This window comes from Bos mutus, chromosome 2, assembly GCF_027580195.1.
Source record: "Bos mutus isolate GX-2022 chromosome 2, NWIPB_WYAK_1.1, whole genome shotgun sequence".
Lineage (NCBI taxonomy): Eukaryota > Metazoa > Chordata > Mammalia > Artiodactyla > Bovidae > Bos > Bos mutus.
In genome coordinates, this window is record NC_091618.1 from 14102329 (window position 1) to 14130155 (window position 27827).

Consider the following 27827-nt stretch of genomic DNA (forward strand, 5'->3'; position numbering starts at 1 on the left):
TATTCTGTCTAGAGCTGTGCTGTCTAATATGATTGCCACTGACCACATGTGGCTACTGAGTCCTCAATTCTGAATTGAGACATACTGTACATGTAATGCACACACTTTCAGAGAATTAGGTATGGAAAAAGAATGTAAAGTAGCTCATCGATAATTTTCTATATTGATTATGTGTTTTTGAAATAATAACATTTTGATATAGTGGGCTAAATAGATTATTTAAATGAATGTCGTTAATTTTTACTTTAAAAAAATAGCTACTAGAAAGCTTTAAATTACATATGTAGCTTGCATTAGGCTCAGACAGATTAAGAATCTGCCTGCAATGTGGGAGACTAAGGTTTAATCCCTGAGTCAGGAAGATCCCCTGGGGAAAAGAATGGCTACCCACTCCAGTATTCTTGCCAGGAGAATTCCATGGACAGAGGAGCCTGGCGGGCTACAGTCCATGGGGTTGCAAAGAGTCGGACACGACTGAGCAACTTTGAGAGTGAGAGAGAGTTTGCATTATATTTTTGTTGGACATTCCCAGGGTATGATCTTATGAAAGTGGGGATGGTCTGCTCACCCATGACCTTGCCACAGTCTGAAAGGTAAGGAAAGGCTGCAGGTAAGCTTGGGTGAGCTGCTCAGGCTGCTGTCTCCTTATTGCCTGGGAGGGTGGCAAGTCTCGTTCAGCACCCTGGACAGCATCTGGGCTCACTTCCCACCTGGGGTCCTAAGCTAGCACTAAGGCCCAGGAAGGAATAATGGGAGGGAGGAATGGATACCACCTGCAAAACTCTCCCTGGGAATAATCTCAAGCCATGTTCTGGATACAGGAAGGCTGGGTAAGGATGATCAGTATCCCCATTTTGCAGATGAGAAAACCATTGTTTAGAGAGATTTGTGCATTCCATCTCTCTCAGGGCTTCCTTGGTGGTTTAGTAAAGAATCTGCCTGCAGTGTGGGAGACCTGGGTTTGATCTTTGGGTCAGAAAGATCCCCTGGAGAAGGGAATGGCTACCACAGCAGTATTCTTGCCTGGAGAATCCCAGAGACAGAAGAACCTGGTAGGCTACAGTCCATGGGACTGCAGAGTGGGACAGGGCTGCGTGACTAACCCTTTCACTTTCTGGTCTCTCAGTAAAGAGCCACAGTTCCACATGGAGCCCTCATCTGAGTGCACAAACCCAAACCAGTTGACACAGATGACAGCCAGCGACAGTGCAAGAGTGGCAATGTGTGCCAGGGCTGTGGGAGCCCAGCGAGTGCTGAGGGCTGAGGCGGGGAGTTCAGGGGCAGCTTCATGGAGGGGGCCACTGGGGTTATATCTGGAAGGCTAAAGGGGAAGTTGTCAATGGAAGCCAGCAGAAGTTCCAGGCAGAAGAAATGCCACGTGCAAAGGCACAGAGGTGAGGGAGATGGGTCAGGAGAGGTAGGCAACAATCACATCACCAAAAGCCTCGCATTCTAGGCTAATTCCAGGGTGGATGGAAGGCGTCTTAGTAGGGAGAGCAGTGGCCTGGCCAGATCTGCATTTTGGAAAGATCACACTAGAGCTAGGTAGTGACTGGAGGCAGAAAGAACAAGGAAGACAATGAGATCAAAGACAGGACAGGGGACATCCCTGGAGGTCCAGTGGTTAAGACTTCACCTTTCAATGCAGGGGGTGCAGGTCTGATCCCCAGTCAGGGAGTTGAGATCCCACATGCCTAGGGGCCAAAAACTAAAACATAAAACAGAAGCAATGCTGTAACAAAAATTCAATAAAGACTTAAAAAAAGAAAGACACAACAGTTATTAGATACTAGCCCAGATGAAAGGGCAATCGGGACTATAGATAAGGAAACCCAAGTCAGACAGGGCCGGGCAACCTGTCTGAGGAGACACAGTGCATCACTGCCTGGGGAGTGGGGACTCAGGGGCAGAGAGGAGCAGAGCCCTCCACACAGGAAAGCTCTGCCCCTGACCATGGAGGTGGTGAGTCTCAAAGCCCTCCAGGAGCCTCTGCTGCAGCTCTGCTCTTGGCGCAGAATCAATCAGGTGAATATTAACCCTCCTCCTCAAACCAGATACAAAGCAAGAAACTAAGAACGGCAAGGGAGGTGGGCGGGGGGATGCACATTGTATCTCAGCTGGAGAGATCCTAGTGGAGCCAGTGGAGCACAGCGCTGGGAAGGAGGAAGGCAGGAACAAAGGAAAGGCACCCAGAGGGTTTTAGGTGATGCTTCAGAGAAAGCCTAGCCCAGGAATGTGGGGTAGGGTCTGCTGGCACAAGGTCAGAGACAGGGGGCTTTGTTTGTGTGAGCCTTTAAACCCCCTTCTGGGAAGAGCTCAGACGGTAAGGAATCGCCTGCAATGCAGGAGACCTGGGTTCAATCCCTGGGTTGGGAAGATCCCCTGGAGGAGGGCATGGCAACCCACTCCAGTATTCCTGCCTGGAGAATCCCATGGACAGAGCAGCCTGGCGGGCTACAGTCCATGGGGTTGCAGAGTCAGACACGACTGAGTGACTAAGCACAACTGGGAATAGGGCTCCCTTTTCTAGAGACCTACGCCCCCTCCCCCTCCCCTGAGGTTCTCAAGGGGGCTGCCAATCACAGTGCCCCACCCCCTGCCTGGGGCCAATCAGAGTCCTTCCTTGGGGGTTTTTCTGATTGGAATTCAAGAGAAAGTTTCTTTCCCTCTGGGGGCAGAGTTGAGCGATTTGAGCTGGGAGAAGGAAGCCTGGGGGCCCAGGGGAGTGAGGAAGTTTGCCTGAAAGAATGGCATTGACACTCAGAGCAGCTGGAAGGGATGGCAAATCTGGCCACAGCCTGACCTTGGCTCCCATCGCCCAAGACTGACCACCCGCCCACTGCCCGCAGTGCTGCAACTTCAACCAAAGTCCCCTTCCGCCTAAACTGGCTGGTACCAGGGCTCTTCTCCTTCTGGCCGCAAGTTCCAATGTAGCAGCTTACAAGCCATGGGGTTTGGCCCCTCTCTGAGCCTTGATTTCCTAGTCTGTAAAATGGGGGAATCACAATACCCACCTTGAAGACTCAAGTGAGGTGGTACCTGAATGAACGCTTTGCACCCAGAAGTGCTGGCACTGCCAGAGGGGAGGGAAGCCCAGCTGCTGAGCAATCACCTGGCGGGGAGGTGGTCCGCTCTCTCCTCTGACTGGGCCCACAGGTGGCAGGATTCAGAGGAGCCTGGGGGAGCCTGCACCACCAGGACCCCCAGTCCTCCAGCCGCTCCAGGAGGCCATCAGCTGTGGTACCCACCCCCACCCCAGTAGCCAGTCCCTTCTTCCTTCTCCCAATTCAGTCCCCTGACACACCTAATCCCTCCCTCTGACATGTCCACCCCAGAGAAGGTCAGCTCCCCAAGGGGCTGTGCCTGTGTCTCAGAGGCTCCCATGCTGTTAACTGAGCAGAAGATGTACCTGTGGCCTCTGCTCCCGTGGCTGCTTAACCACAGAAGAGCCAGATCAACACATCTCCACACTGATCCTATCTGGTCACTTCTAGATTCCTGGAACCGAGCAGTGTCCACTCACTCAGGCCTGTCAAGACTATGCCCTAGAAATTGCCCTCTGGCACCAAGCTGACCTGGCCCCTCCTCCCCACATCCACCTGAGCCCTGGAACCAGAGGCTCCCCCAGCACCCAGCTCCCTGACGTTTCCTGCAACCATGAAGGTTGGGTCCCTGCAAGTTGAGCTCAAGCTTCCATTCCTACTAGGAGAGTGTTGATAAAGATGCAGTCCCAGTCCTGCCTCTGACTGTGGCCTTGAGCAAGTCATTTCCCACCTCTGGCTTCATTTTCTTATCCACAAAATGGGCCGCCTGAAACCTTCCTGCAAAGTTGTGGTGAGGGGTCCAGGCCGAGGGCATGGAGCTCCTAACATGGTGCACAGCAGGAGACCAAGTACTGCAGACAACAGCTAATACTTAAACAGCTAATGTACCAGGCACTTACTAAGCTCTTTATATCTGTTACATTGTTTCATTCTCATAACAACCCTATGAGGTAGGTACTGTCACCATCCCCATTTCACAGATGAGGAAACTGAGGTCACTAAGCTCTGCCTGGCCTCTGGGTCTCAGTGAAAGGCAGCCATGCCCATCACAGCCACTGAGGAAGTCTGGCTTCAAGGGGCCCCACCCTACATTCCCAATCTGCTTACCCTATACCCCAACAGGGGAAGGGATGTGTCCAGGGTCACCCAGAGAGTCAGGTGTAAAGATGAGGTCATAGCCCAGGCCACCCTCCCCTCCCAGATGGACCCCATCACAATGTGTTAAGACCAAGAGAAGTGAATCACAGAGACAGAGGAACAAAGCTGAGGGTCCCAGGGCTGGGCCTTCTCCTGGGGAAGCAAGCAGCTCAGAAGCAAAATCCACAGAGTGAAGTTTATTCCCAACAAAGTTTCCCTCCCCCCTCCCCAGCCAGGGACAGGGACAGACAGGCTGGGGGTGAAGATGGGGCTCCAGGAGCTGAGGGGCCTCTGAGAAACAGGGAAGAGCCCCGGCCCCCCGGGCACACCGTGTCTGGCTCCCCCAGCCTGGCCGAGTCCACTGTGCCTCCCTGCCCAGCCCTCGGGAGAGGGGAGGGGGCGCTGGCTCCTGGGTAGTTCCAAAGTGGAGTGTGAAAATAGAGAGATATATAATATTTATACGCAGTGGGCAGTCCGGCGTGGCACTCACACCTCCGTCTGGAAGTCGCCGTCCGGTGGTTCTGTGGGTTCCCAGGCTGTTGCCCGGTGCAGGGCCAGCCGCTCTCGGGGCTTGGGGGGCAGCGAGCCCAGCGTCATAGACTTGAAGGTGCTCCAGCTCTGATGTCGCCGCTGTTGGGATAAGCCGGGACGCTCCCCTGGACTGGGCTTCTCCTGTGGGTGGAGCAAAAAGGGCCGGTGGAGATGGGCCAAAACCCTCCCGCCCGTTGTACAGAAGAACCAACTGAAGAGGCCCAGGGAGAGGGCTGGTGATGTCCCACGTTACCACCAATCAAGTGAGGTTCAAATCCAGATCCACCGGTTCCAGAGCTGGGTTCCTGACCCCTGTGCTCAGAGCGGGCCCCTGAGACCATGTCTCCTGTCTGCCCATCCTCCTCAAGATCCTGGGGGAGCCCCCACCGATACCACCTCCCCCAAAACCCCAGACTGTTGCTTATGCCACAGGCAGGCCCTTGGTGAGGCGGGCTGAGGCTGGGGAGGAGGGCAGGGAGAAAATGAGTACCTCATGGGCCACCTCACCCCTACCCAGTCCGGGTACTTATGCTGGACACGCTCCATCTGGCTGCCCCACCCAGGGACACGCACAGACACACACACACCGCCCCCCACCGGCTTCTCCCTCTGCAACAGGGGACCATGGCTCAGAGTCTGACCACAGGGGCCACTGTGCCCGGTCGGGCCCGCAGCTCTGGGCAGCGGCAGCCATAGGAGGAGCTCTCACCTTGGCCGTGGACTGGCTGCGGTAGCGGTCGAAAGTGTGGAACTTCTGGTTGAGCTCGTGGTAGAGTTCTGAGTGCCGTTTCCGGGTGTGCATCACCTTCTGGGAGCCACAGGGCGTCAGGAGAGGTGCTCCCCACGGGGCACTCAGCACCTGGGTCCCCACATCCCCGCCTGCTACTGGGCCCCCTCTGGGACAAGGCCTGGTTTAGTCTTCACCCCAGAGCTCTGGCCTTGGGCAGCGGAGGGACTGTCATGGGCTCATGCCGTGCACTGGCGCTTGGATTAATTTTAGGAGGGGACCCTCCACGGCCAGACACCCCCCCACCCCACACACACACAATTCAACACACACGTGCACTGGAGCACTTACCTCAAAGTCCAGGTCTGAATACCGTAACTTCTTTCGCTGAGAAGGAGCAACCAGGAGGCAGTGAAGGAGAAGAGAACTTTTTAACCAAGTGCAGGGGCTTTAGAGACAGGAAGTCTGCTCCCTTGGGGTCTGTCCCCCTGCCTAGGCCCAGGAGTTAGGAATCCTTTAAAGGGTAGCCCTTGAGGTTGTGGAAATGGGGCAGAGGCATGAGAGATGAGGCACTGAAGTGCAATCCCACCCCAAGGGGTACACGCAGGCGGGCACACGAGTAGACGTGCACCTACACAGCGACCAGATGCCACAGTGCAGACTTCCAACGAGGCAGGGACACAGATCCCCAGGCCAGACCACAGGGCAGACCCTCCTTCTTCTGTGCCCCAGAGGCAATCCCTGTCCTGACCCACTTCGTCCCATCCTCTCTGACACCAACAGGCTCCCCTCTCCCTGGAAACCTCCATCCCACTGCAGATACAGGACTCAGCATCACAGAAGCCTTCCTTCGATTGCAATTTGTCCCTTTTTTCTGCCAAACTCGGCCCCGCCTCCGTCCCTCATGCCTCTCCCGACTCTCACTTGCCCAAGACCACCTTCAAGGCCCCGGTGGCCTACTCTGCGTCCAGTGCCACTCAAGAAGTCCTCAGCGTCTCAGAATGTCAGCATGGGAGCACTCATGAGACCAAGACCAACCTTCCCATGTTATACCAGGGAAACAGGTCCAGGGAGAAGGGACTTGCCCACAAGTCCTCAAGAATGTGGCTAAAATCACCATCTAGATTTCCCCAGTCCCAGGCCTGCACACACACTCACCACCACTGCAGTTGGTGACACCCTCTCCTGGTCCTTCCACCTCCCTGCCTGCTCTTTCTCAGCCACCCACCCTGACTTCTCCAACTCTAGGCCCCGATACTCTGCCCTGGACTCTCCCCAGTCCTTCACCATGCACGTGCGTGTCCTCCCCATTTCTGGTCACACTGCACTTTCAGAGGCCGTGGGACTCCTTCTCCTTGCTCCCTCATGTCCACAGACACCGCGCACACAGCTGCGCCCAATGGAATAAACTCTAACTTCCCCCGCCCCAAACGCACTCCTCCGCCCCGCCCCATCGCAGTTGCCCACACCAGAATTCTGGACGTCATTCCTGACCCCTTAAGGCTCTGCCACGTTTATTGCTACCTCCCACACAAGGAGCCCAGTGCTGGCCCCTCCTCAGGGGCCCAAGTATGGGCAGGTGTCCACAGAACAAAACCTGCCATGATGCTGAGCGCTCCCCTCCCCACTGCCCGTGTCGAGAGTTTTCTGTCTTTGTGACGCCTTCCTGTTTCTGCCATCTGCGGCAGGAGCAGGCACCAAATGTTCAAGAAACATTTTGGGAGGAAAAACTAAACTTGCGAACCTTCTAGCTGCTAACTTAGTTTTCTCCATAGGGAGGATGGGGAGCCAGTTTCTGGGGCCCAAACATGAGCAGCCAACAGTGCCCAAGCAGTGACTCCTGCCCCTTCCCTCATCCACACCTTCCTCATCCTGCCAATGAAAGTTCTAGAATGTTCTAGAGTTCTACAGTGGGTCACTATCAACTGCTTGTTGCCAGTGATTCCCTGCAGGGAGTGGGCCTGAGGGAGCCAGACAGAAGGCAGGGCAGCCACAGAAAACACATAGGCATGGAAAGAGAGGGGCTTGTTTTCCCCGGGGGGGAAGAGCGAGGCAATTACCACAGGCCTGTGGGCAGTGCCTGAGGCTGATCTCAGGAACGGTAACAGTAGCACTCCTCAATTATCTAGCACTTTCTACCTGCTCCACACAGAGATAAATGTTTTATATCCATCAATTAGTCCTCGCAACTCTACCAAGAGGCTGCTACGTTATCCCCACTTTACAAATGAGGAGACTGAGGCTCAGAGAGATTAGAGTGAAGAGAGATTACATGAGTCTCAGGGAGGGGAGACTGGGCACCAGATCTCATTGCTGATCCAGCAGCGCTCAGATCTGAACTCAGGGACTTGGAGGCCCAGGTTCTCGGCCCCTAGATACGGCTTCCCTAGCAATAAGGCACCAGGTCTGAGCCATGGGCCCCTTTAAGGAGGGCCCACCCTGACCAGTTCACCCCAAAACGGGCACTCAAGCAAATGTGAGCACCTTCGAGAAGGGCACCCTCAGCGTGTGGAGACCAGGCCCATCTGAGGAGCTCACAGGAGCCAGGATTCCCTTGGAGCCGCCGTGGGCATCAACGGAGGAGAAGCCCACAGCACGTATACTTCCTGGGACTTTGTATAAGGAGGCTGCCAGCTGTCCCTTCCCGGCTGCTGCCAAACAGTGACGGGCGCCCTAGGGCAGGCCTCTGACCCCCAGCCCCAAGCCCGGCAGCTCCTCACCTCCAGGGAGCCCAGCTTCATGGTGGAGCCAGGCACAGTTCGGGGCATGGTCCGGCTGCGCTCCCCCGGCTCTGGCACCTGGCGGGCGCTGGGTGTTGGCGGCGGCGGTTGGAAGGTCATCCCGTAGGGGTTCTGTAGAGACCCATAGGCAGGGCCCAGCCCCAGGCCCGAGTGTTCCACAGACAGGAAGCTGGGGTAGGCTTCGGTGTGGCCCAGGGACTTGGAGGCCCGCCGGGGGGTGCCCTCAGGCCGGGCCCGCGGGGGATCCTCGCCACCTCCGCCCCCGCCGCCAGGCTGCAGACTCAGAGTCCTCCGGGGCAGCACCATGTAGTCCCCCTCGGAGCCCGGCTCGGCCGGCCGCAGCCATGTGAGGTCCAGCTGCCGCAGGCCGCCCTCTCCACACATGTACACGGGGTTGGCCTCCTGCGGGGGCGGTGGCTCCCCCAGCCCTGGTGAGGCTGCCATGGGCACCAGGATGTTGCCAGGCAGTGGTGAGAAGCTGAGGCTGCCCTCGGGGCCCACGAGGCAGGACTTGGGCTCCTCATCCTCGTCCAGAGACAAGCGGGACAGCGTGCCCGTGATGGTGGATGGGTTGCAAGTGTTGACCTCCTTGAACAGCACTGGGGGCAGGAGCAGAGAGAAGTCAGTCCGGGGGAGCAGGAGCCCCCAGATGTCTCCTTGCCCAGGCTGGGCAGGTACCAAGGCCCTGAGCTTGGACGCTAGGGGCAACTGAGTCCCAGAGTGACGGCTGGGTGATTAACACGGGGATTAAGACGGTGACTATCCCCGAGGTCCACAGCCAGGCAAAGCAAGGAATGAAGCCAAGGCCCCTGCCCCCACGGTGCCCAGGTGCAGGTCCTGACCTCCGACCCCAGAGCCCCAAGGCTGTCAAAAGGGCCGTGTTCCTCCCTGCTCCTTGGGCAGCTCCGCCCTAGGTGACAAAACTTGGAGATTCTGATAAGAATCATGGAAATGACACAATAATATAACAGCCACTTGGTGCTGAGCACCCTGCTAGGCATTTGGTCCCCTAATTGATTTAAGGCTCCTATCCACCCTAGAGAAGAGATTTCTCTCCTTTATAAGTGAGGCTCCAGGAGTAAGCTGTCCACTCAAAGTCATACAGTGGGTGGTATTCACAGCCTTGACTCCAGCTCAGGGCTGCCTGACTCAAAAGCTGGACCCCACAGCCAGAATCCACTGGAGCGTCCCATGGTAGGGCTGGGGGGCCCCCTGTTCATCCCCGTATCTGGGGCCATTCTCAGCGCTGCCCTGGCACACTCACCAGTCTGACAAGCCAGATCCACATCTTTTTCAAAGTCTGACTATAGGCAGAGAGGGAGAGAGCAGACAGGCAGAGAGAGGATCCATGTATCAGGGTGGGAGGGAACTCAGGCCCCTCCCTACCCAGCCAGACGGTCTGCCCATGGCACATTGCCCAACAGAGCAGAGGGGCCCCCGGTGTGGTCTCCTCCAGCCCCACCCAAGAGCGGGGGATATCTGAAGGGGGGACTTGCCCAAGGCCACTCAGCTGTTAGCGGCTGAGCCAGAATCAAACCTGATCTCTGTACCCAGAAAGATGGGGACAGAGCAGAGTGAAGGGGAAGGTGAGGGGTCTAGGGCAGGGGGCACTCAGAACTGACCTGTGCCCTGCCTGGGCCTCCTCACTCACCAGGATCTGCAGCTGCCCGTTCTTACATGAGTCGGGGGAGTCTTCACTCTCATCAGCCCGACACACACCCATCTGGCACTTCACCACGTCCTGGACCTGGGGACAGCAGGTGCCTGCTGGGCCTGAGGCCACCACAGGGCCCCTTGGCTACGGCGAGCTGTGCCTTCCACCCCAGGCACCCAGATGGGCATGGAAGCAAAGCAGCGTATCCAGCCTAGGGGGGTGGGTAGAAGGAGCCCCAGGGGGGCCAAGGCTGCCCAGGTTATCAGCTTCCACACCAAGAGCTGCGCAAATGGGGGCCTGGCCAGGGCCTTAATCCTCCCCAGCTGTGCTCGTCTGCACCATAGGGAGTGGCAAGGGACCAGCGTGGTCACGGGCAGGGGTGGATGTGGCCAGGGAGAGGCCCAGCCCACCTCTCGGCGCAGGAAGCAGTGGACGGCCGTGATGACAAAGCCCTGAGCAGAGTTGAAGACCGCGAACAGGGCCTGGAAGAGGACGGAGCGGCGGTCTGTCATGGCCAGGACGGCAGACATCCAGGTGAGCGCCAGCAGGGGCAGCACCACGCAGGAGCTCCAGAGTGAGGCCCTGAGGACGAGGCAGATGGTCCGTCGGGGACCTTCCCAGGGACCAGGCTGGACTGAGCCTGGGCCTGCACTCAGCCTGGGGCCCTTGAGCTGCCCAAGACTGGCGGGGCCCCCAACGATACAACCCCAGTCATGTCCCCTGGCAGAGAGGGGCTGAGCAGCTGGGGGCAGAGAATCGGAACAAAGACAAAGAGCAGAAAACTGGGGGACCAGGAAGGAGGAGGGGACAGACACACTGACACGGGGACGGAGCCAGAGGCAGCATCAGGTGACAGACGGAGAGACTGGAGAGAACCAGTGGGACAGAGGGGGAGGGAGACAGGTACAGATGCTGTGAGTTTTAGCCCCAATTTGCACAAAATCACAGGCCTGGGCCGCATCCCCAGAGACTCTGGGAGGGGAGGAGAGGAAGAGGGACGAAGCAAGACAGACACGGTGAGAGCGGGGATGAGACGGGCAGAGACACACTGGAAGATTAAACGGCTGGAGAGGACGGAGGACATCACAGAGCACAAATATTCAGGGGAGATGAGGGGCCAGGGCGGCAGGGGCTCCTCTGCCTCCGTTTCCCAAGGAGGAGGTGCCAGGCTCTAGGGTGCCTGCTCAGAGCTGGGCAGAAAGACCATAGCTGGCGGGGGTGGAGGGGGTGGGGTAGGGGGGTGGGAGGGGGAGGGCAGGGGTCAGGGCCAAACCCACATGTCCCCAGCCTCCTTGACAAAGGAGGGCAGAGAAAAAAGGCAGAGGGTCCCTGGCATCCGGGCACCAGTGTCAGCCTGCCCCCACCAGCAATAGTCGATGAGGGCACAGTGGGGGCAGCCTTGCCCTCCATGCCACCCTGCCCACTCTGCCTCATGAACACTGGGGTGGGAGAGGCAGGCAGGAGTGGGCATGGCTCTGGACAAGGCAGAGACATGGGCAGGGGGCCAAGACCTGTCCTAGGAAGAGTGGTCCAGGGTTGTTCACCCTGGCAGGGAGCGGGCACAGTGGCCTCTACAACCCCCGGGGGGGGCAGAGCCAAGACTACAGAGAGGGCCTCATCACAGTCATGAGAGCTGCCATTGATTAACCACCAATGCTCTGCCAGGCCCTACACCGAATACTTTACATACATGAGTCACACTGTGGCCAAAACAACTCTAATAAAGAGGCATGGCGATTATTATCCCAATTTACAGATGAGAAAACTGGAGTGTGCCCAGCTGGGCAGAGGCAGAGCCAGAGCCAGGATGCAAACTCAACTTGGCTGCCTCTGAAGCCCAGGCTTTTGACTGTTAGTTCTGAGAGACTGGATCAGAGAAGCAGATGGCAGCCCAAGTGAGAGGGAGCTTTCTACTACATGGAGCTCCTGGAGATGGTCCCTGCCACCTCCACAGGCAGTGAGCTCCCTGACCCTGGAGGTGAGCAAGCCAGAGCTGGCCCTCACTGGTCAAGGGAGGGTTAGCTGCCTTTCTGGCCCTCAGTGGAAGGTTGGGCCTGAAACCCTTGTGAGTTCATTCATTCATTCTACTCTTGTGTGGCTGGGATTTTAAGAATCACAGCTGCCAGGGGACATCTCAGCCTAATGATTCCCTACCTCCAAGCTTCTCTGTCCTCCAACTGATTGTGAGAGTCAATGCCTCTGAAATTCTAAATCTCAGATTCTATGACAGATGATAAGACTCTCTGATTCACTCACTCGAACATTCTTAGCTTCTGATTGTCTTATTCTAAGATTCTATCATTCTAATTCTAAGGTTCTTTGGGCTCAAAAATTCTGAGAGCCGAAGATTCTATGAGACTCTGTAGGTTGGGGGTGTAAGGAGGAGGGTGTGGCTGTGCCTGAATAAAATGTAAGCCGGGGGTGGGGGGCAGGGGCGGGGAGCAACGTGGCGGGGGCACAGGACTCCAGCATATTCTGGAAGGCACAGACATTCATTCCCTGTGCCCCCTTTGCTATCACCCTTGAGAGTGGGAGGAGTTGGCAGGGCGCTGGGCTGAATCCCTCCTCCCCCCCAACCACGAGCACTGCCCCCCATTCTTTTGCCCCTGCCCACCCCCCTTTCCCACGGGGGCACAACTAACATGGCGTTCCTGGCCGAGGCTGAGCTGAGCAGGGGGCTGGGGACCGCTCCACACGCTGAGCAGGGGAGGAGCAGGCTGGCCCAGGGGCACCGCTCCGACCTCGGGGGCGGCACAGACATGGGAGAAGGGGGGAGACACACAGGAAATGGGAGGAGATGGGGCGGTGTGAGCCCCGAGTGGGGTGGGAGGGGGAGGGCAGATGAGAGAGAGAGAGGTGGGTTAGGGTGGGCGAGGGGCTGCAGCTGAGCACACCGGGTGCCCACCTTGCCTGCACCCTTGATGCCCCAAGGCCAGGGAGCCCCAGTCGCATCATCAAGCCCTGAGTCTCCAAGGGTGGCTGCGGCCCGCCCTGCCTACAGCACTGCCCATGAGGCCACGGCACAGAGAACCCCCCTCCCCTTACCCGGCCCTCTGCTTCTTGGACTTGTCTGAGATGCCATCGCGAGCCATGAGCTTGTTGAAGACGATGATTCCGATGAGCATATTCACCTGGGGGCCCGGTGGAGTGGGAGTGGGGGAAGACAGGATCACCAGATGCCCTCCTGGAAGGGACACCCCCAGGTGGAGGAGGCAGACCCCCTGGGGCCACACGCCCGTCCCAAGACACTGCAGGGGCACATACCAGGACAATTACAGCTGCTGGGCCCACGAAGGCATAAAGCAGGCCACCCTCCAGAGAAAGCCAGCAGCTGGGGAAGGGGGAAACAGGGGGTATCAGATACCAGGCTTGCCACCACCCTCAAACACCATCCCTCAGGACTCCCTGAGCTGCCAGATCACATCACACGTGGGGCCAGGACCCAGACGGGGTGAGAGTGAGCCACTGGCTCTTGCAGAGCCTCGGTCACCCCTCTAACAAAGGCTCTGGGGCTACCGTGGGGGTCAAACAGGGCTGATCCCTGAGTAAACGGTTCTGAGATCATCCAATCCCGGCCTTTTATAGTCAGGGAAACCGAGGCTCAGACATGGGACAACTGGCCCGAAGGCCCACAGCAGGCATGGGCCAGGATCGCAGTCTAAGAAGTCTGGAACCCTATCAGGCCCACAGACCCCCGCTGCCCACCCCGGGAGGCCCACGTACTAGCTGGATGTACCGTATCCTTTGGTGCGGGTAAAGCCGACGGACACGGCCACCACCAGGGCAGGCAGACCTGGGGGAGTGGGGGAGCCAGAGTGAGACGGCCGCCCATCCTCGGGGTCCTTCATCCTCCCAGACCCCCAGCCCAGCTGACCCCTGTGCCCAGATAGCAGGGCCGGGGCCACGTCTGGCACCAGAGAGCAGACCAGGGGCCAAAGCTGAAGCTCTCCAGCTGCCCTCGCCCCGAGGCCCAGGGACAGGGTCCAGCACGGGCCCTGCTCACCCCAGCCCAGGCAGAGGAAGCGCTTGCGGACGAGGCGGGTGCGCATCCGCCCGATGACAGCCAGGTAGGACTGCCAGGCCTCGGTGAGCACCCAGCAGAAGGACGACAGGAAGAAGAAGTGCAGGAAGGCGGCAGTCATGGTACACACACCCTGCGGGGAGACCAAAGGCAGGGAGCGGCCCTGAGCAGCCGCCAGGGTGGGAGGCGCTGGGCTTCCCACGCCCGCTGCTGCTGGGCGCTGCCACGGTCGCCCACCTGAGCTCCACCCCCCACAGAGCCCTGCCAGGCACCCCCGTCTTCCTGCACCCACACACAGCACGACACGGGCCCAGTGACACGCACACGGTGCTCGGCATCCAGGGGCGGGCGGGCGGGCAGGCAGGCGGGCTGCCCACGCACAGACGGGGCTGCCAGGGAGGGGGACAAACAGGAGGGCCTGCGACGTCATGGCCGGGTGGGCCACACGTCTGGCACCAGCAGGGCTGGCGACAGGTAGAGAGGGCCGTGGGGGCACAAGGGGGGCAGCCAGCACAGATCAGACGTGGGCAAGGGGTGCAAGAGGCTTCACTTGGGCTCCTTCCTGCCGGCAGACACCCCCAACACACGTGCACACACTCGCTCAGCTCACCTCCACGTTCGCAGATGTACACAGACATCTCTCCCTGGAACACACACACCCCCCTCTCCAACGCCCGCATGGATGCTCACACACACCAGCTCCCACTCGCACTCTCTCACAACCCCCGCTTGAGAGTCTACACACATCCAGCACTTCAGTTTCATACACACGCACGTGTGTGCCGTCCCCCCCTTCACCCCGCTCTCACACCCCGGCACCCCTGTGAGCCTGCACCTGCCTTGCTCAGCACCCGCGACTGGCCCACAAGGATGAGGATGTTGGATGCCAGGATGGACAGGCAGAAGTTCAGCAAGATGATGGAGCGTTCAGATTTTATGAACCTGGGGGTGGGGTGGGGGGTACACAGTGGGCACAGAAAAGCTAGCAACCTGGGGTGGCCGGACACCTCCTTCCCCACCCCTACCCCCCACCATCCCACCTACCTCCAGAAGGCAGCGTAGATGGCAAGCAGGGTGAGCAGTGCCATGCAGGACACAGCACAGCCGATCACAAGGGGGACCGAGGGGGCGCCCGCCAGCTCCAGGGTCTGGGGAAGAGGGGCAGACAGTCCGATGGGTCACGGGGGTGGGGAGCAGCTGCAGGGGTGCCCTCGCCCTCCCCCACTTCCTGTCTAGGACAGACTGGCACCTCCATCTGTGTCACGCGTACACACAGAGGGGGCTCACTGCTGCCTTCACACGCGCACGGAGCAGACCCAGTCACATACGTAGACGCGTATTTATGCTGTCACCCACTCTTCCGCTCACAACCAGATGCACACGTGTGTGTACATGTAGGCAAATCACCCACTGCCATGTGTCATCGTTGTGGGCACCATCCCGGGGGCACAGACTTCCTTGTGCCCTCCCACAAATATACCTACTCAGATGCCATGTAGGATCACCCAGGTCCCCCCCCTGCCACCACCACAGATGGCCCCTGGCACCCAGGAATCTCTTCTCCTGTCCATCCTGGGCACTTCCCTCCCACTCACCAGGTCCTTGGGCGGCTGGGCCAGCACGGCGAAGGTGGACAGGCGCTGGCACTGGCAGCGGGTGTGGGCTGCCTGTGTCTCCAGCGTCTGGCAGCTCTCGGTATCCCAGTCCCCTGAGCTGGCGTCTCTTGGGTCCAGGGAGAGGGGGAATGAGTCCCAGCCTGGCTCGGCAGTCCCACCCCCAGTGCCAGCCACTGCCCAAGAAGAGGTGAGACCCAGGGCAAGGCCACGTCCAAGAGGCAGGCAGCCAGAGCCCCGGGGTCTGCCCTGGATCCCTTAGGCCAAGGATGGTGCCCAGGAACCCGCCCTCTGGCCTTCCAGGTGGGACACCCCCACCCGAGGGGAGTCCTGCGGCTGCAGCCTTCCCTGCACTGAGCCCTGGCCCAACTCACGCTCTGGAGTAGTCCCAGCTGGCACAATGGGGATCCGTGGTGCCCTGGGGAGCAGAGGAACTGAGTCCAGTGCGGGGTGAGGTGCTCACCACCCCAACCACCACCCATCCTGCAGGGCAGGGCCCCACCGGTCAGAGGTTCAGCCCACGGTCAAGGGGACACCACCTCCCCATCAGACAGGCCTGCCCTTCCTGCATTACCCCAGGGTCCCCTGCCCAGGCCCCTACTCACATTGATGATGTAGGAAAGCTCCACTGTGATGAGGGGCTCAGCTAGTGGCTGGGTGGGAGGCCTCACGGTCACTGTCATCACCCTGGATGTGACAGCCAGCGGGGGCCTGGGGGACAGACGCTGAGGTCAGCTCCTGCCAGCAGGTATCCACACCTAGCTGGGAACCTGGAAGGTGCTTTGGACCAAAGGCAGGAGGCTACCATGGGGCCAAGGCTAGAGGAAGGCCTAGGGTTCAGTGGGGCCTAGGACTTTGAGTGAGGTCTAGAACCCGGTCCAACACCCCCTGGACTCCTCTGCAGCCTCTGGGAGCTGCAATGGACATCTCTGAGAAGCACCTGTGTCCCCAGCCAGGAAAAAGGTCCAAGAGGCTGCGGGAGGTTCCGGACGGATCCCCTGTGGCCATCGCAGGCTCAGCCCTCCTTCCTTACCTGGGCCTGCCAGGATCTACAGCAGACCCATCCACGTCCCTCCTCCCAGGGACTCACCTGGGTGGTGGCAGGATGAGGCCCAGGGTGCGGTAGAGCACAGCACCAATCACAAAGTAGGAGGAGGAATCCTCGGGGTCTGCCGGCAGGAGGCGCTGGTGGGAGTGGCCGGGGCCAGGGGGCACGGTTCCGGGGCCTCTCCCTCTGCCCAGGCTGCCCGCTGCCCCAGATGCGGCCGGCTTCCCTGGGGAGGAGAGGCTGAGCACCTCCTTGGGTAGGAAGAGGCGGTCCTCTGAGTACCGCACCCAGTCCTTCATGCCCCGGCGGCCCCGCATGGGGAACGTGATGTCGCTGGAAACAGCGGAGACAGGCTCTCGCTGAATGCTGATCACTGCCATGGACCGAGAGAGATAAGAGACGGAGAGAACCGTCATGGGGAAGAGACAGACGTGGGGGAGACAGAGCAGGAAGGCAGATGGAGACATCAAGGTTGGTACAGACACAGAGGTGGGGCGGACACATAGAGAAACAACAAAGAAATGGGGGAATGGGAAGAAAATATGGAGAGACAAAAAATTAAGGAGTTAAATGAGGGAGGACAGGACCGGAGAACAGGAGAGTAAAACAGGAAGAGCCCTCGGAAACCATCCCCTCCCCTATGGCATCCTGCATTTGGCCCCGTCCAGCAGCCCCTCCCCGGCCTGCCTCTTTGTACCCAGGTTATCTGTGACAATCAGAGAGCTCTGGAAGGCCTTGAGAGCATCGCCCACCAGGTGAATGAAGTCTTCCACCACCCGGAGCAGGTGCACAGAGCCTGGGGACACCTGGGGACAGAAAGGGTGTAAGGGGCCGAGGTGGGAGTGAGCCACGGGGGAAGAAGCCTGGTAGCCCAGCCCCTCACCTGCTGAGCGTCATCCCACTTGTCCTTGTTCTCTGCATCTACCATGAAGCTCACCACCTGGAAGAAGCGCTGGGGAGACAGCAGTGGGGGTCAGGAGGTCACCACCCCAGGGACAGTAGCTTCCCCGCCACAGCCACACCTGCCACACCCCCTGCAGACTCAGCTACAGGGGCTTGGCCTCCCCCACTTCCAAAAGAGGGCTTCTGAACCTTCAGCCCCCCTTCCTCTTGACAGAGCAGTGATACCTGCACGTCATCAGCCGAGGGCACGTAGGTGGCTCTCTTGAAGGTGTCGGTGACGTTCCTCAGAATGTCCACGGAGAAAAGCAGGTCCCCGCTGTAGTAAGTGCGCCGGGCCAGGAGCTCCTGCAGGCTGCGCACCACCTGAGACATGCCCTCGCCCGCCAGCATGCGCTGCCCCTTGGCCAGGTGCTCCCGAAGCTGCAGGTGACAGGGGGACCACTGTAACAGAAGCGTCAAGAGCCGGGACGAGCCCCTGGCCCGTCCCACTCCAGTTCAGCCACCATGTGCATCCAGAGGGAGAAGGTCAGATAGAGATGCTCAAAGGAACTGCAGGGAGAGAGAATCTAAGGAAGAGACATACAGAGAGAGAGTATCCCTAAAGACACTTAAAAAAAGACTGAAATAGAAGTAGCAAGAGAAGGAAGGAGCTCAGATGCACATATAAAAGATGATAAACACAGTCCAGGGACCTCCCCAGTGGAAAGGAGTCCACCCATGCTGAAGTGCGCTGTGCTCTCTCCCTTCTTAAACACAAGTTCCAAGCACAAACACAATACCAGTTCCAGTCAGACAAGTACACACAGGCCATGTTCGCGAACACCATTTTTACCCCATGGGGAGCCCTGGGTTGGGCACTGGGGACATAAAAATAATTTCAACTTTGTTCCTGTCCTCAAGGAGCTCACAGACTCACAGGACACAGACACTGTGATGAGCTCGCAACACCTAATGAGGCAGAAGCTCAGGGGGCTGTAGGTGCAGAGACATAGGCAGTAAGGCTAAGGGAAGAGAGTCCGGTATTGAGGGATGAATAGGAGTTTGCCAGACAAGGACAGGCAGAGCTGGCAGAAGTGGGCACGCATCTATAGCCCAAGGCACATGGGCATGAGCAAGAATCAAGCTCCCTCCACCTCCCACCAGAGCCTGGGATAGACCCTATGTCGCCCCAGCCCAGCAGGGTGCACTCACTGACAGATACAAGTAGCGGTACTCGTGGGAGATGCAGCGGGCAAAGCTGGGCAGCCCCCAGTAGGCCACACCCTGGGCACTGAGCAGACAGCGGCGGCTGGCAGACCCTGCAGGGGGACAGGACAGAGGGCTGGATGTGAGGGCTCAGCTCTCACCCACTTCCTTCCACACCTCAGGATGGAGGCTCACAGAGGCCGGAGGCTTGGAAGGGAATAGCAGGGATGGTGGATGTCAGCGGAGGGGGAGTGGGGGGCCTGCAGGGAGAGCCACCTGCCCCTGACCTGAGGCATTGGGGGGGCACTTGTTGTAGATGATCTCGCCAGCAGCCGCCTTCTTCCATGTCATCAGCATCACGTACTCGTCCCTGCACATCTCATGGAAGGCTGTGGGTACAGCGGCAGGGCTCAGCCAGGCCCAGGCACTTTCCCCCCAAGCCCCAGGGTCCGGTGGGCAATACCTGGACACCTCTTCTCGCTGCAGGGCTTCACCTCCTCGCCAGTGCCCTCGCAGGGGTAGCCCTGAGCGCCTGTGGCCTGGCACATGCGGAAACGGCGCTGCCAGCCTGTGTCACATGTCTTGGAACACAGGCTCCACGCATTCCATGGCCCCCACTTGCCATCTGTGGCTGCAGAGACGGGGGGCGTGAGTGGCCCCAGGTGCCCCCTGGTCCAGGGCCGCCACCTGCTGCCTCTGCACTGCACACTCACCCGGGCACTCAAGGTTGCCGCACTCCCGGGTGTCAGTGAGGGCCCCGGCACACGTGGCCCAGGCTGGGCCTGCCACGCTGCACTTCCGGCTGCGCTGCTGGGTCCCGTTGGCACAAGACGTGGAACATGGGCCCCAGGGACCCCATTCTAGCCACTGGCCTTCCACTGCATGGGGAGACACAAGCAGGGGTGGCTGTTGAGCAAGGGGTGTGGGGATGGGTTGGGATAAAGCCCTGCAGGGAGATGGCATTCAGATTTGAACGAGGCCAGACCCACTGGAGAGGGGTGGATGAAGGGGGGCTAGAGGGAGCTGGTGGTGCCTGGGCCTGGGCCTGCCTGCCACCAGCTCCAGGAACACAGGACCCTCTCCACTCGGCACTGAGGCACGCACACTCTCTTCTGGCTAGGGAAATGGGCCCTGGGCCACCTTCTGATCTTTGCCCACATATAAGCCCAGCTTTGGGTCCTCTCAGAGTCCAGCTGGCCATGAGCTCCAAACTGCTGTGAACGACAAGGCATAGCTCGGGGGAAGGGGCACGGGCAAGCAGCCCCCTTGGATGGGGGTCTCTGGGTGCCAACTCCAAGTACGTGCTGGGCCAGGTCACTTTCCACACTGGCAGGTAGACTTTGCCAGTCTCCCCATGCTTGGTCAAAGTTCCTGGGGTCCCCCAGGGGCAGGGTACTGGACCTGACTTCCTCCCCTTTCCCGACCCCCCACCCTGGCTGGGCAATGCCCGCCTGGAAGCCCACGGGTGCTACTGACCCGGGCAGGCGGCCATACTGCAGAGCTTAGTCTGCAGCTCGGGACCCTCGCAGGCCTTGCCGCCGTGCTGGGGGGGCACGCAGGTCCGCATCCGGCTCCGGGACCCCCGCCCGCAGCTGCGGGAGCACAGGCTCCAGGACCCCCACTCCTCCCACACGCCGTGCACTGCAAGGAAGCATGTGGCCGGTGGCTGGGCGGCACCTTGGCCCCGCCCACTGCCATCCGCCCACCAATCAGGAGCTCCGGCGGCTCTGCCCCGGCTCCTCATTGGCTCTGTCCTGGGCCTCAGGACACTGCCCTTTGAGGGTGATTGTAGAAGACACAGACTTCTAGTCCCAACTCACACAGGCCACACTGCCTGTGGACACCCGACCTGGGAGACTAGAATCAACCCAGGAGGGGAGCCAGGGGGCACAGGAAAGCCCAGGAAAGGGCTCAAGATCTACCCCGCCTTACCCCATCCCTACCCCTCCCCACCCCAGACCCAGAGCGAGAATCCAACAAGGCTGGCAGGGGCAAGAGAATGCCCCTCCCGATCCCAAGCACGTGGACACACAAATAGACATGACCCTCCACATGGACACTGACACAAAGAGCTCACATCAGAACACAGCTTTGCCCCAGCCCTTTGCAAGCTCCTGCACACCCCCAGTTGCCAACACCCCCTTCCCCCGGGTAGCCCTACTCTAAGTTCCCAGCCAAGAGTCGGTCTGGCCTAGGCACCACTTCACTCCCTCAGGCACAAGGGGCAGGACCCGCTAAAGCCGCCAGGCCCCTCAGGCGCATGCGCATTCCCAACAACTCCATGCTGAACCAAGGAAGGCTTTAGGGTCTAGAGGGGACTCCCTGGGGAGTAGGACAGGCAGTCAGAGGAGGGAGGGGATGGTCAGAGAAAGTTTCTTTTTCTTTTTATTTTTTAAAGTGGCATTTCTCCCAGATCTTGAAGGACAGGCTGAATTTTAATAGCCCAGGGGGAGGTGGAGGGGATAGGAGGAGAATAAGCCAGTGCAGGGAGGTGGGAAAAGTGCAAGAGGTGCCAGTGTGGCCAGAGCACAGGGAACAGGGAGGACAGTAAGGGGAACAAGACACGCCTTGATTACCAGGATGCAGGTATCAGGGGAGTGACGTGCCCAGAACCAAGCCCGCTACTGCAGGCCCTGGTCTGATTCATCTGTGTCCCCAATGCCCTGGGTGGGGGCTGGGCACGGATGGTGGTGGGCTGGCAGGGGCAGACAGTCAACTTTGCTGAATGTAAGGAGGAGGCAACCAACCATCTTTGGAAGATGAACTTGCCCAAGTCCCAGGCAGGACCTGACCCTGCAGGCAGACCAGGCGGGGAGGATGGGCATACCTGGGCAGGTGGCTGAATTGTTGCAGGGCCGGGTCTCCCGCAGGGGCCCGCTGCACAGGGTCCCATAGGGGGAGGACACGCAGGAGCGGGTCCGCACCTGCAGGCCCTGCCCACACGTCAGGGAACACACGCTCCACGGGGACCACTCCTCAGCTGCCGGGTCGCCTACGAGAGAGGGACAGCGTCGGCGGCAGGGGGTATCTCCCAAGCACTGTCTCCTACGAATCCTCTTACCCTGACCCCGGAGCGACAGGCTCTTCAAGAGGCGACCCCGCCCTGCCCCAACAGGCGTCACATGGCAGACAGACACGACTTGAGCGCCAGGACACAGACACAGACGGGCACACACCAAGCAGACATGCCACCAGACGCCACACAGTCGGGCCCCCGCCACAGAGGAAGGGAGGTGGGCCCGAGTTACCTGTCTGTGCCATGTACAGCCCAGGCTCATCTGCAGACCTTGGCCACTGGGTTTTCACCTTCGGTTCCTCTTCCGGCTCCTCACCTGGAACACGGAGGTGGTGGCAGGGGCTCAGCAGAGGCCAGCTCCGTCCTGCCAGAGTGGCACAGAGCGGGTCTGCTTGCCCTCAGCTGGAGGGTCTGGCACCAGCTGCAGGTGACGCTGAGAGAGCATCACGTCCTGCCCCCTGCCCCACCACCACCACCATTTTACAGATAAGGAAGCTGAGGCTCAGAAGGCCACACCGGGTTCACGCATAGCCTCACAACTATCTGCCTCTTGCCTCAGCCAGACTAGGGGAGACTGCAGGGGAGTGGCCGCTCATATTAATGAGCTCTGGGAGGCTTCTCTGCCAAGTGCTGTCCTTACCTATCTCCTTAAACCCTCCTCGCCTGGGATGTAGCGACCATCGCCGCAGTTTAAAGATGAGAAAACTGAGGACCGGAGAGAAGGGAAGTGTCTCATCCAAGATGACACAGCTTGGTAAGCTGGAAGTCCAGCCTCTTGCCCCTGACCCGAAGGGCTGACCCGAAGGCGGACAAACAGCCAAGGTGAGCAGCCATGACCACCCCTCAGTCCTGCCTGTGGGACATGATTCCTGCCAAGTCAGGGGCTGGGCCTGGGGCCCAAGCAGCACTGGACTGTGACCTGGAGACACAGGTCAGAATGCCGCTCCTCCAAGACCTAAGGGCCTAGGGCAGGTGCCTCCATCCAGCAGACCCGACGCCCCACCGCTCTGTGGCCAGAGAGCAGCGGGCGCTCTGGGGTCTGCGGCTGCTCTCCGGCCCCGCCTCACTGGGCTCTGGGTTGCCCTGATTTATGTGTCTGGTCTAGGCCTGGGAAGCACCGCCAACCCTGGAGGAGAGGCTGGGAGCTCCCTTTCTCCAAAGCCAGGCCCTCCTGCTCAGACATGAGCTCATCAGGCCCCCTCCCTCAGGCTGGGTAGCGGGCATGCGGCAGACATGAATACAGGGGAGAAAGACCCAGCCCATGTAGAGGCTGCTGGGGCAGGTGGGACCCAAACATAATTCTGGGACAGGGCTCAGCCCACGCCGTCCCCAAACTAGAAGGTACTCTTCTCCCCCACCCCCAGGCCCTCTCCTATTTCTGAACACCAGGTCAGTACAGCACAGGCACTCCATGTTGGAAGGAATTCACGAAGTTTGTATACTCTTCCTGCCCTCTGCCGCCAAGCCTAAGAGAAAGCTCTTCCTGACCAGGTATGAAAGTGGCCACTCTGAGCAAACCTGCAGGTCCAAGGAGCCCTCAGCTGCCACTCAGCCCAGCCTCTGGTCTCATCCACTCCTGGACCCTTCCCTCCGATTCAGCCACCAGGCCTAGCAACTGATCTTCCTCATCCTTCAAACTTCTCCACCATCTCAGAAACCTGTGGGCCCTCTGTCCCCAGGACAGCTTCAGAGTCAGGCAACTCTGGTCCTACCTTGGGTGTGGACACTGACCAGCTGCATGACCTTGGGCAAGTGTCTTTGGCTCTCTGATCTTGTTTTTTGACTTCTGGAGAACAATATTCAGTATACCCCCTACCTCGAGGGCTGAATTGAGGACTTCCCGACCGGAGGCCATGAAGCCCTCAGCACCCTGCTTGGATGTGGAGAATCCTCAGAAGGCACTACTATCTGGCTTATTTTCACCATCTCCCCTCACCAACCTCTCAGGCCCCTGGGCCTCCTCCCTTTGAACAGCATCTGCCATCCCTCCTGGCCTCGCTTTGGGTCCTGTCTCTGTCGAGGCCACCGTGAAGATGCTGGAGCCATGTCTGGCAAGTTCTTGAATCCCCTCATCCAGCCCTTCCACCACACCCGCTCAGCCATTCCCAGGCCCTGGAGCCTGTGACAAACCGCCTTCTCCACACCCACCCCCAGGCTGCTGAAGAAATCCACAGTTGTGCCAACTGGCACCACGACAGATTCAGGGCCGCACATCCACTGGGCATGCGGGGCTCCCTGCCTCCCCTGTCCCCCACCTCGGCAGCTGTGCCAGACCTCGACCTCTCTCCTCAAGCCCACCTCCGCCTACTCCCTCTGCAACAAGCTGCTTTATGAGAAACTGCAGAAACTTTGACATGGAAGCCCCCCAACCAACACACGCACATCCTGACTTCTTACCATCCCCCTCCAACTCCCAACTTTCCTGCAGTCCTTGTCCTCTCAGAGGCCAGACCCCATCCCCGTGCTGTCTCTCATTCCTCCCGCCTGCCTTCTCTCTCATCAGCATCTCGTCAGCATTCTCCTCGTGGCAGCCAGGGAGCAGATCTACGCCCCTTCCGTTCTGAGGGCAGCCCTCCTTTGACCCTCCAGCCTTCTCTGGCTACTGCCCTCAGCTTCTTATCACCGTCAGTGAGTGATCTGCAACTGGCACTCCAGTTTCTCACCTGCCACGCGCATCCTGCCTCAAATGTCACCTTAAATCTGCTGCAATCTGACTTTGGACCACATCCTTCTGCTGAAACTGTTCTTGACAGAGTCATCAGTGCCCTCCTTGTTGCTAAATCCTATGGACACTTTGCAGGCCTCATCTCACGTGACTCCTCGGCAACATTTGGCCCCGCAGACTCTCCAGCTGGGAAACACTCCCTCCCCGACTCATCCGGCTTTCTCCTCACCCTGCCCTGCCTCCTTGACCGGGTTGGTCTTCCTGCTGCTTCCCACATCAGGAGTCCATACTTTGTCCTGTTTCCCTGCTCCCCCAGGCTTCAATAACCCCCTCAAGATGGCTGCTCCCACATCACTGTCTCCCCGAAGACAGAGTGAAGCCTTCTGTGCGTCACTCCTGTATAGCTTCCTGCCTCCTGAACAGGTCCCCTGACGGGGGGCCCCCAAACTCAATATGTCCAAAATAAGATCATCATGTCCTCTCAAACCTGTTTGTTTCCCATCTTCTTCAACTGGAAAACTCCTACTTGACCTTCAAAACCCAGCTCAAATGACCTCCTGTTTTTGAAGTCATATTCCTCGCTCCCCTAGCAGAGTTGGCTGCCCCATCTTATACATGAGCTGTCATCACAGATGATTCCATCTGGTAACTGAATTTCCCCCGACCCATGAGTCCTTTGAAGGAAGGCTGGGTGAGCCATCTCCCTGACCACCAGTGAACATGAGCACAGAATCCAGCCCAGAGAAACAGCAGTAAACACCAATGGACACACTGCTCCTAGATCCTCCCACCCCATGGGGGTCATTGGAAATGGTCATTTGTAATCTTGAGTATCAGCTCTGCCCTGCAGCCCACCACCAAGACCACCCCCCAGCCTGACATCCATTTGTTAATAATTATTCTGGAAATGCCATTTGACCAGTTGTGAACCCAGCTGAGAGTCCTCTCATCCATCTTGAGCATCAACTCTGCCCTGCAGTCCACCACCAAGACCACCCCCAAGCCTGACATCCATTTGTTAATAAATATTCTGGAAATGCCATTTGACTGGTTGTGAACCCAGCTGAGAGTCCTCTCATCCAGCTTATTTTTAGCGCCTTGGCCATTACTGTTGCACGTGGCACCCCTCCCATCCCTGACCTGGCATCCACTAAGCCCATCAAATGTAGCCACATGATAGACCAGCCTGCCTCACTTGTCAGGGGCTCACACTGCTTCCTGTGGCGCCTGCGTCCTCTACTAACCACTTACCGCCCATTTGCTGGCCAGCTTCACCATATAACCAGAGGTGGTGTTGGTGGTTCTACAATCCACCCCATTTGAAAATCAGAACATGTCCCAGGTCCAGCTCTTGAGCCCCTCTTCTAGCCTCCTGGGTTGGGCCAGAGAGGGTAAGTGACAAGCCTAAGGCCACAGAGCGGGGCCTGCACTGACTGCCCTCCCCTCCCCATCCCTACCGCAGCCCCCTCTGAAGAAAGCCAGTTCTCCCTGCCAGGAAAGAAGGCAGATAAGACCAGGGGTGTCAGCCACTGAAACACACGTTTATTATACATATGCCACGTGCAGGTCCCAGCTGGCTCCGGGCCCAGGGTAGGGCAGGGTGTGAGAGGACCCGGGGCCAAGAGGACACAGAGCAGTCCAGGGAGGGGTGTGAGCACCCCCAAACTGTGAGTGCCATGAGCTGACTGGACCAGGGGCTAGGGTGCCTCGCCCTACAACTGATCAGCTTTCCCACCCGACTGCCACCTGGGACCCGCCTCCCAGCTCAATCCTGAACAATCTCTTCACTGTCCTGTTTGGTTTTGAATAACTCACAGTAGGTAATTCCCCCACTACTGCTATGTGCCAGTCACTGTGCTCTGCACCAGCTCATTTAATCCTCATTAGGGCGGGTTTGCCCATTTTACTAATGAGATACTAATGAGGCTCCAAGGTCTCATTCTGCAGAGGCCCGTGTGGGATTCGAACTCTGGCCTGCCTCATCCCACGGCCACGTTCCACTGAACTGGGCTGGCTCTGACAAAATACAGCTCAACTCAGGCCTCCCCAGAGACACCTTTCCTAATTCCCATGGGACCCCATTCACTCCCTCACCCCACCACTGCCTCCGTTCTCGTTTTTCCTACACCTCTTCCTAATCATTCCTTTGCTCATCGACCCATCCGTCCCCCAGGCGAGCCTGAGTCTCCTCCGTTCAGTTCAGTTCAGTTGCTCAGTCGTGTTCGACTCTTTGTGACCCCATGGACTGCAGCACACCAGGCCTCCCTGTCCATCACCAACTCCTGGAGCTTGCTCAAACTCATGTCCATTGAGTCAGTGATGCCATCCAACCATCTCATCCTCTGTCATCACTTTCTCCTTCTGCCTTCAATCTTTCCCAGCATCAGGGTCTTTTCCAATGAGTCAGTTCTTGGCATCAGGTGGCCAAAGTATTGGAGTTTCAGCTTCAGCATCAGTCTTTCCAATGAATATTCAGGACTGATCCCCTTTAGGATGGCCTGGTTGGATGTCCTCGCAGTCCAAGGGACTCTCAAGAGTCTTCTCCAACACCAGAGATCAAAAGCATCAATTCTGAGTCTCCTCTGTGGCCTCCAAAGCAGTCCTCTGGAAGCCCAGCCACACACTCCCCTGCTGAGGAAACTTCAGTGCCTCGCACTGCTACAGCCACCACAAACCTCTGAGCCTGGCATGCTCTGCCCTGCTGACCTGTCAGGGCCTGCTTTCCCCTCCCTCCAGGCAGCCAAACTCACTGTGAGGCCAAGTGGGCCAGTGGGAAGGACACAGATTTGGGAGCCAGACAGATGCAGGTCTGATTCCCAAGCATGCCTAGTCTTGCTGTGTGCCCTTGGGCAAGTCGCCTCACTTCTCTGAATTTCCAACTGAACATAGAGATGACACTTCCTAATTCATTGTGAGAATTAAATGATGAGAGGTATGGGCCACCTGGAGCATAATAAGCTCTTAATGAAAAGGAGCTGCCACCCTCTTCTTGGTATCCCTTGAACATGCAAATGTGTTCCTCCCTCCACTCATCTGTTAATGGTGTTCCTACCTCTTGGAATGCCCTTCCTCTACCTCAATCTGTCAAAAGTTTCTAGATTCCAAATGCCACCTCCTCCAGGAAGCCTCCCTAGACTGACTACACAGAGGTTTGGGCGTGTAGGTCCCTTCTCCCCAGCTGTATCTGTGAGTATCCTGGGCTCCTCTCTCTCCTGGGCCCTAATGGAGGATCTCAATCTCCCTCAACCTTCTTGCACAAATGGCCCAGCTCTGAACTGCCAGACACAGGACAGGCATCCAGCAAGCACCAGATATTCCTGAGGGCTCCTCCACCCCAGCCACACAGGGCCACTCTAGTTTCACCCCAAGTACTGGCAGGCGGGGTAAGCACAGGTGCTCTGCCATCTGAGAAGGACTACACACACCTGCTGCTCCATGCTCCACAGACCCTGCCCCCCAAACTACACAGTGCAGCCCCCTCAGCCTCCTTTGTCATGAACGTGTTAAAAATAACCACGATAATCATCTCTTCCACAGGGAGA

At 58.5% G+C, this 27827-nt stretch overlaps 1 protein-coding gene across 9 annotated transcripts in view; it reads right to left on the minus strand.

Moving 5' to 3' along the window:
- Positions 1-4371: 4371 nt before the first annotated feature.
- The window catches only part of ADGRB2 (adhesion G protein-coupled receptor B2), a 37127-nt gene continuing 13671 nt past the window's right edge, over positions 4372-27827 (minus strand). For 2 of the 9 annotated variants that reach the window (XM_070384489.1, XM_070384492.1), the window contains exons 3-30: positions 21853-21936; positions 21432-21596; positions 20081-20245; positions 19318-19482; positions 19068-19235; positions 18892-18993; positions 18611-18717; positions 17645-17839; positions 17400-17468; positions 17214-17322; positions 16559-16889; positions 16074-16179; positions 15843-15886; positions 15451-15577; positions 14900-15003; positions 14695-14797; positions 13838-13988; positions 13558-13627; positions 13099-13165; positions 12880-12965; positions 12477-12575; positions 10245-10416; positions 9832-9927; positions 9445-9484; positions 8160-8779; positions 5791-5826; positions 5422-5520; positions 4372-4853 (exon numbers count right to left, since the gene is read on the minus strand). In XM_070384489.1, coding sequence (XP_070240590.1) covers positions 4668-4853; positions 5422-5520; positions 5791-5826; positions 8160-8779; positions 9445-9484; positions 9832-9927; positions 10245-10416; positions 12477-12575; positions 12880-12965; positions 13099-13165; positions 13558-13627; positions 13838-13988; positions 14695-14797; positions 14900-15003; positions 15451-15577; positions 15843-15886; positions 16074-16179; positions 16559-16889; positions 17214-17322; positions 17400-17468; positions 17645-17839; positions 18611-18717; positions 18892-18993; positions 19068-19235; positions 19318-19482; positions 20081-20245; positions 21432-21596; positions 21853-21936 — 3866 coding nt within the window. In that variant the 3' untranslated portion in view covers positions 4372-4667. Of the gene's footprint in view, positions 4854-5421; positions 5521-5790; positions 5827-8159; positions 8780-9444; positions 9485-9831; positions 9928-10244; positions 10417-12476; positions 12576-12879; positions 12966-13098; positions 13166-13557; positions 13628-13837; positions 13989-14694; positions 14798-14899; positions 15004-15450; positions 15578-15842; positions 15887-16073; positions 16180-16558; positions 16890-17213; positions 17323-17399; positions 17469-17644; positions 17840-18610; positions 18718-18891; positions 18994-19067; positions 19236-19317; positions 19483-20080; positions 20246-21431; positions 21597-21852; positions 21937-27827 lie in introns of those variants that run through there. The other 7 variants (XM_070384496.1, XM_070384507.1, XM_070384503.1 and 4 more) reach the window with 7 other exon arrangements.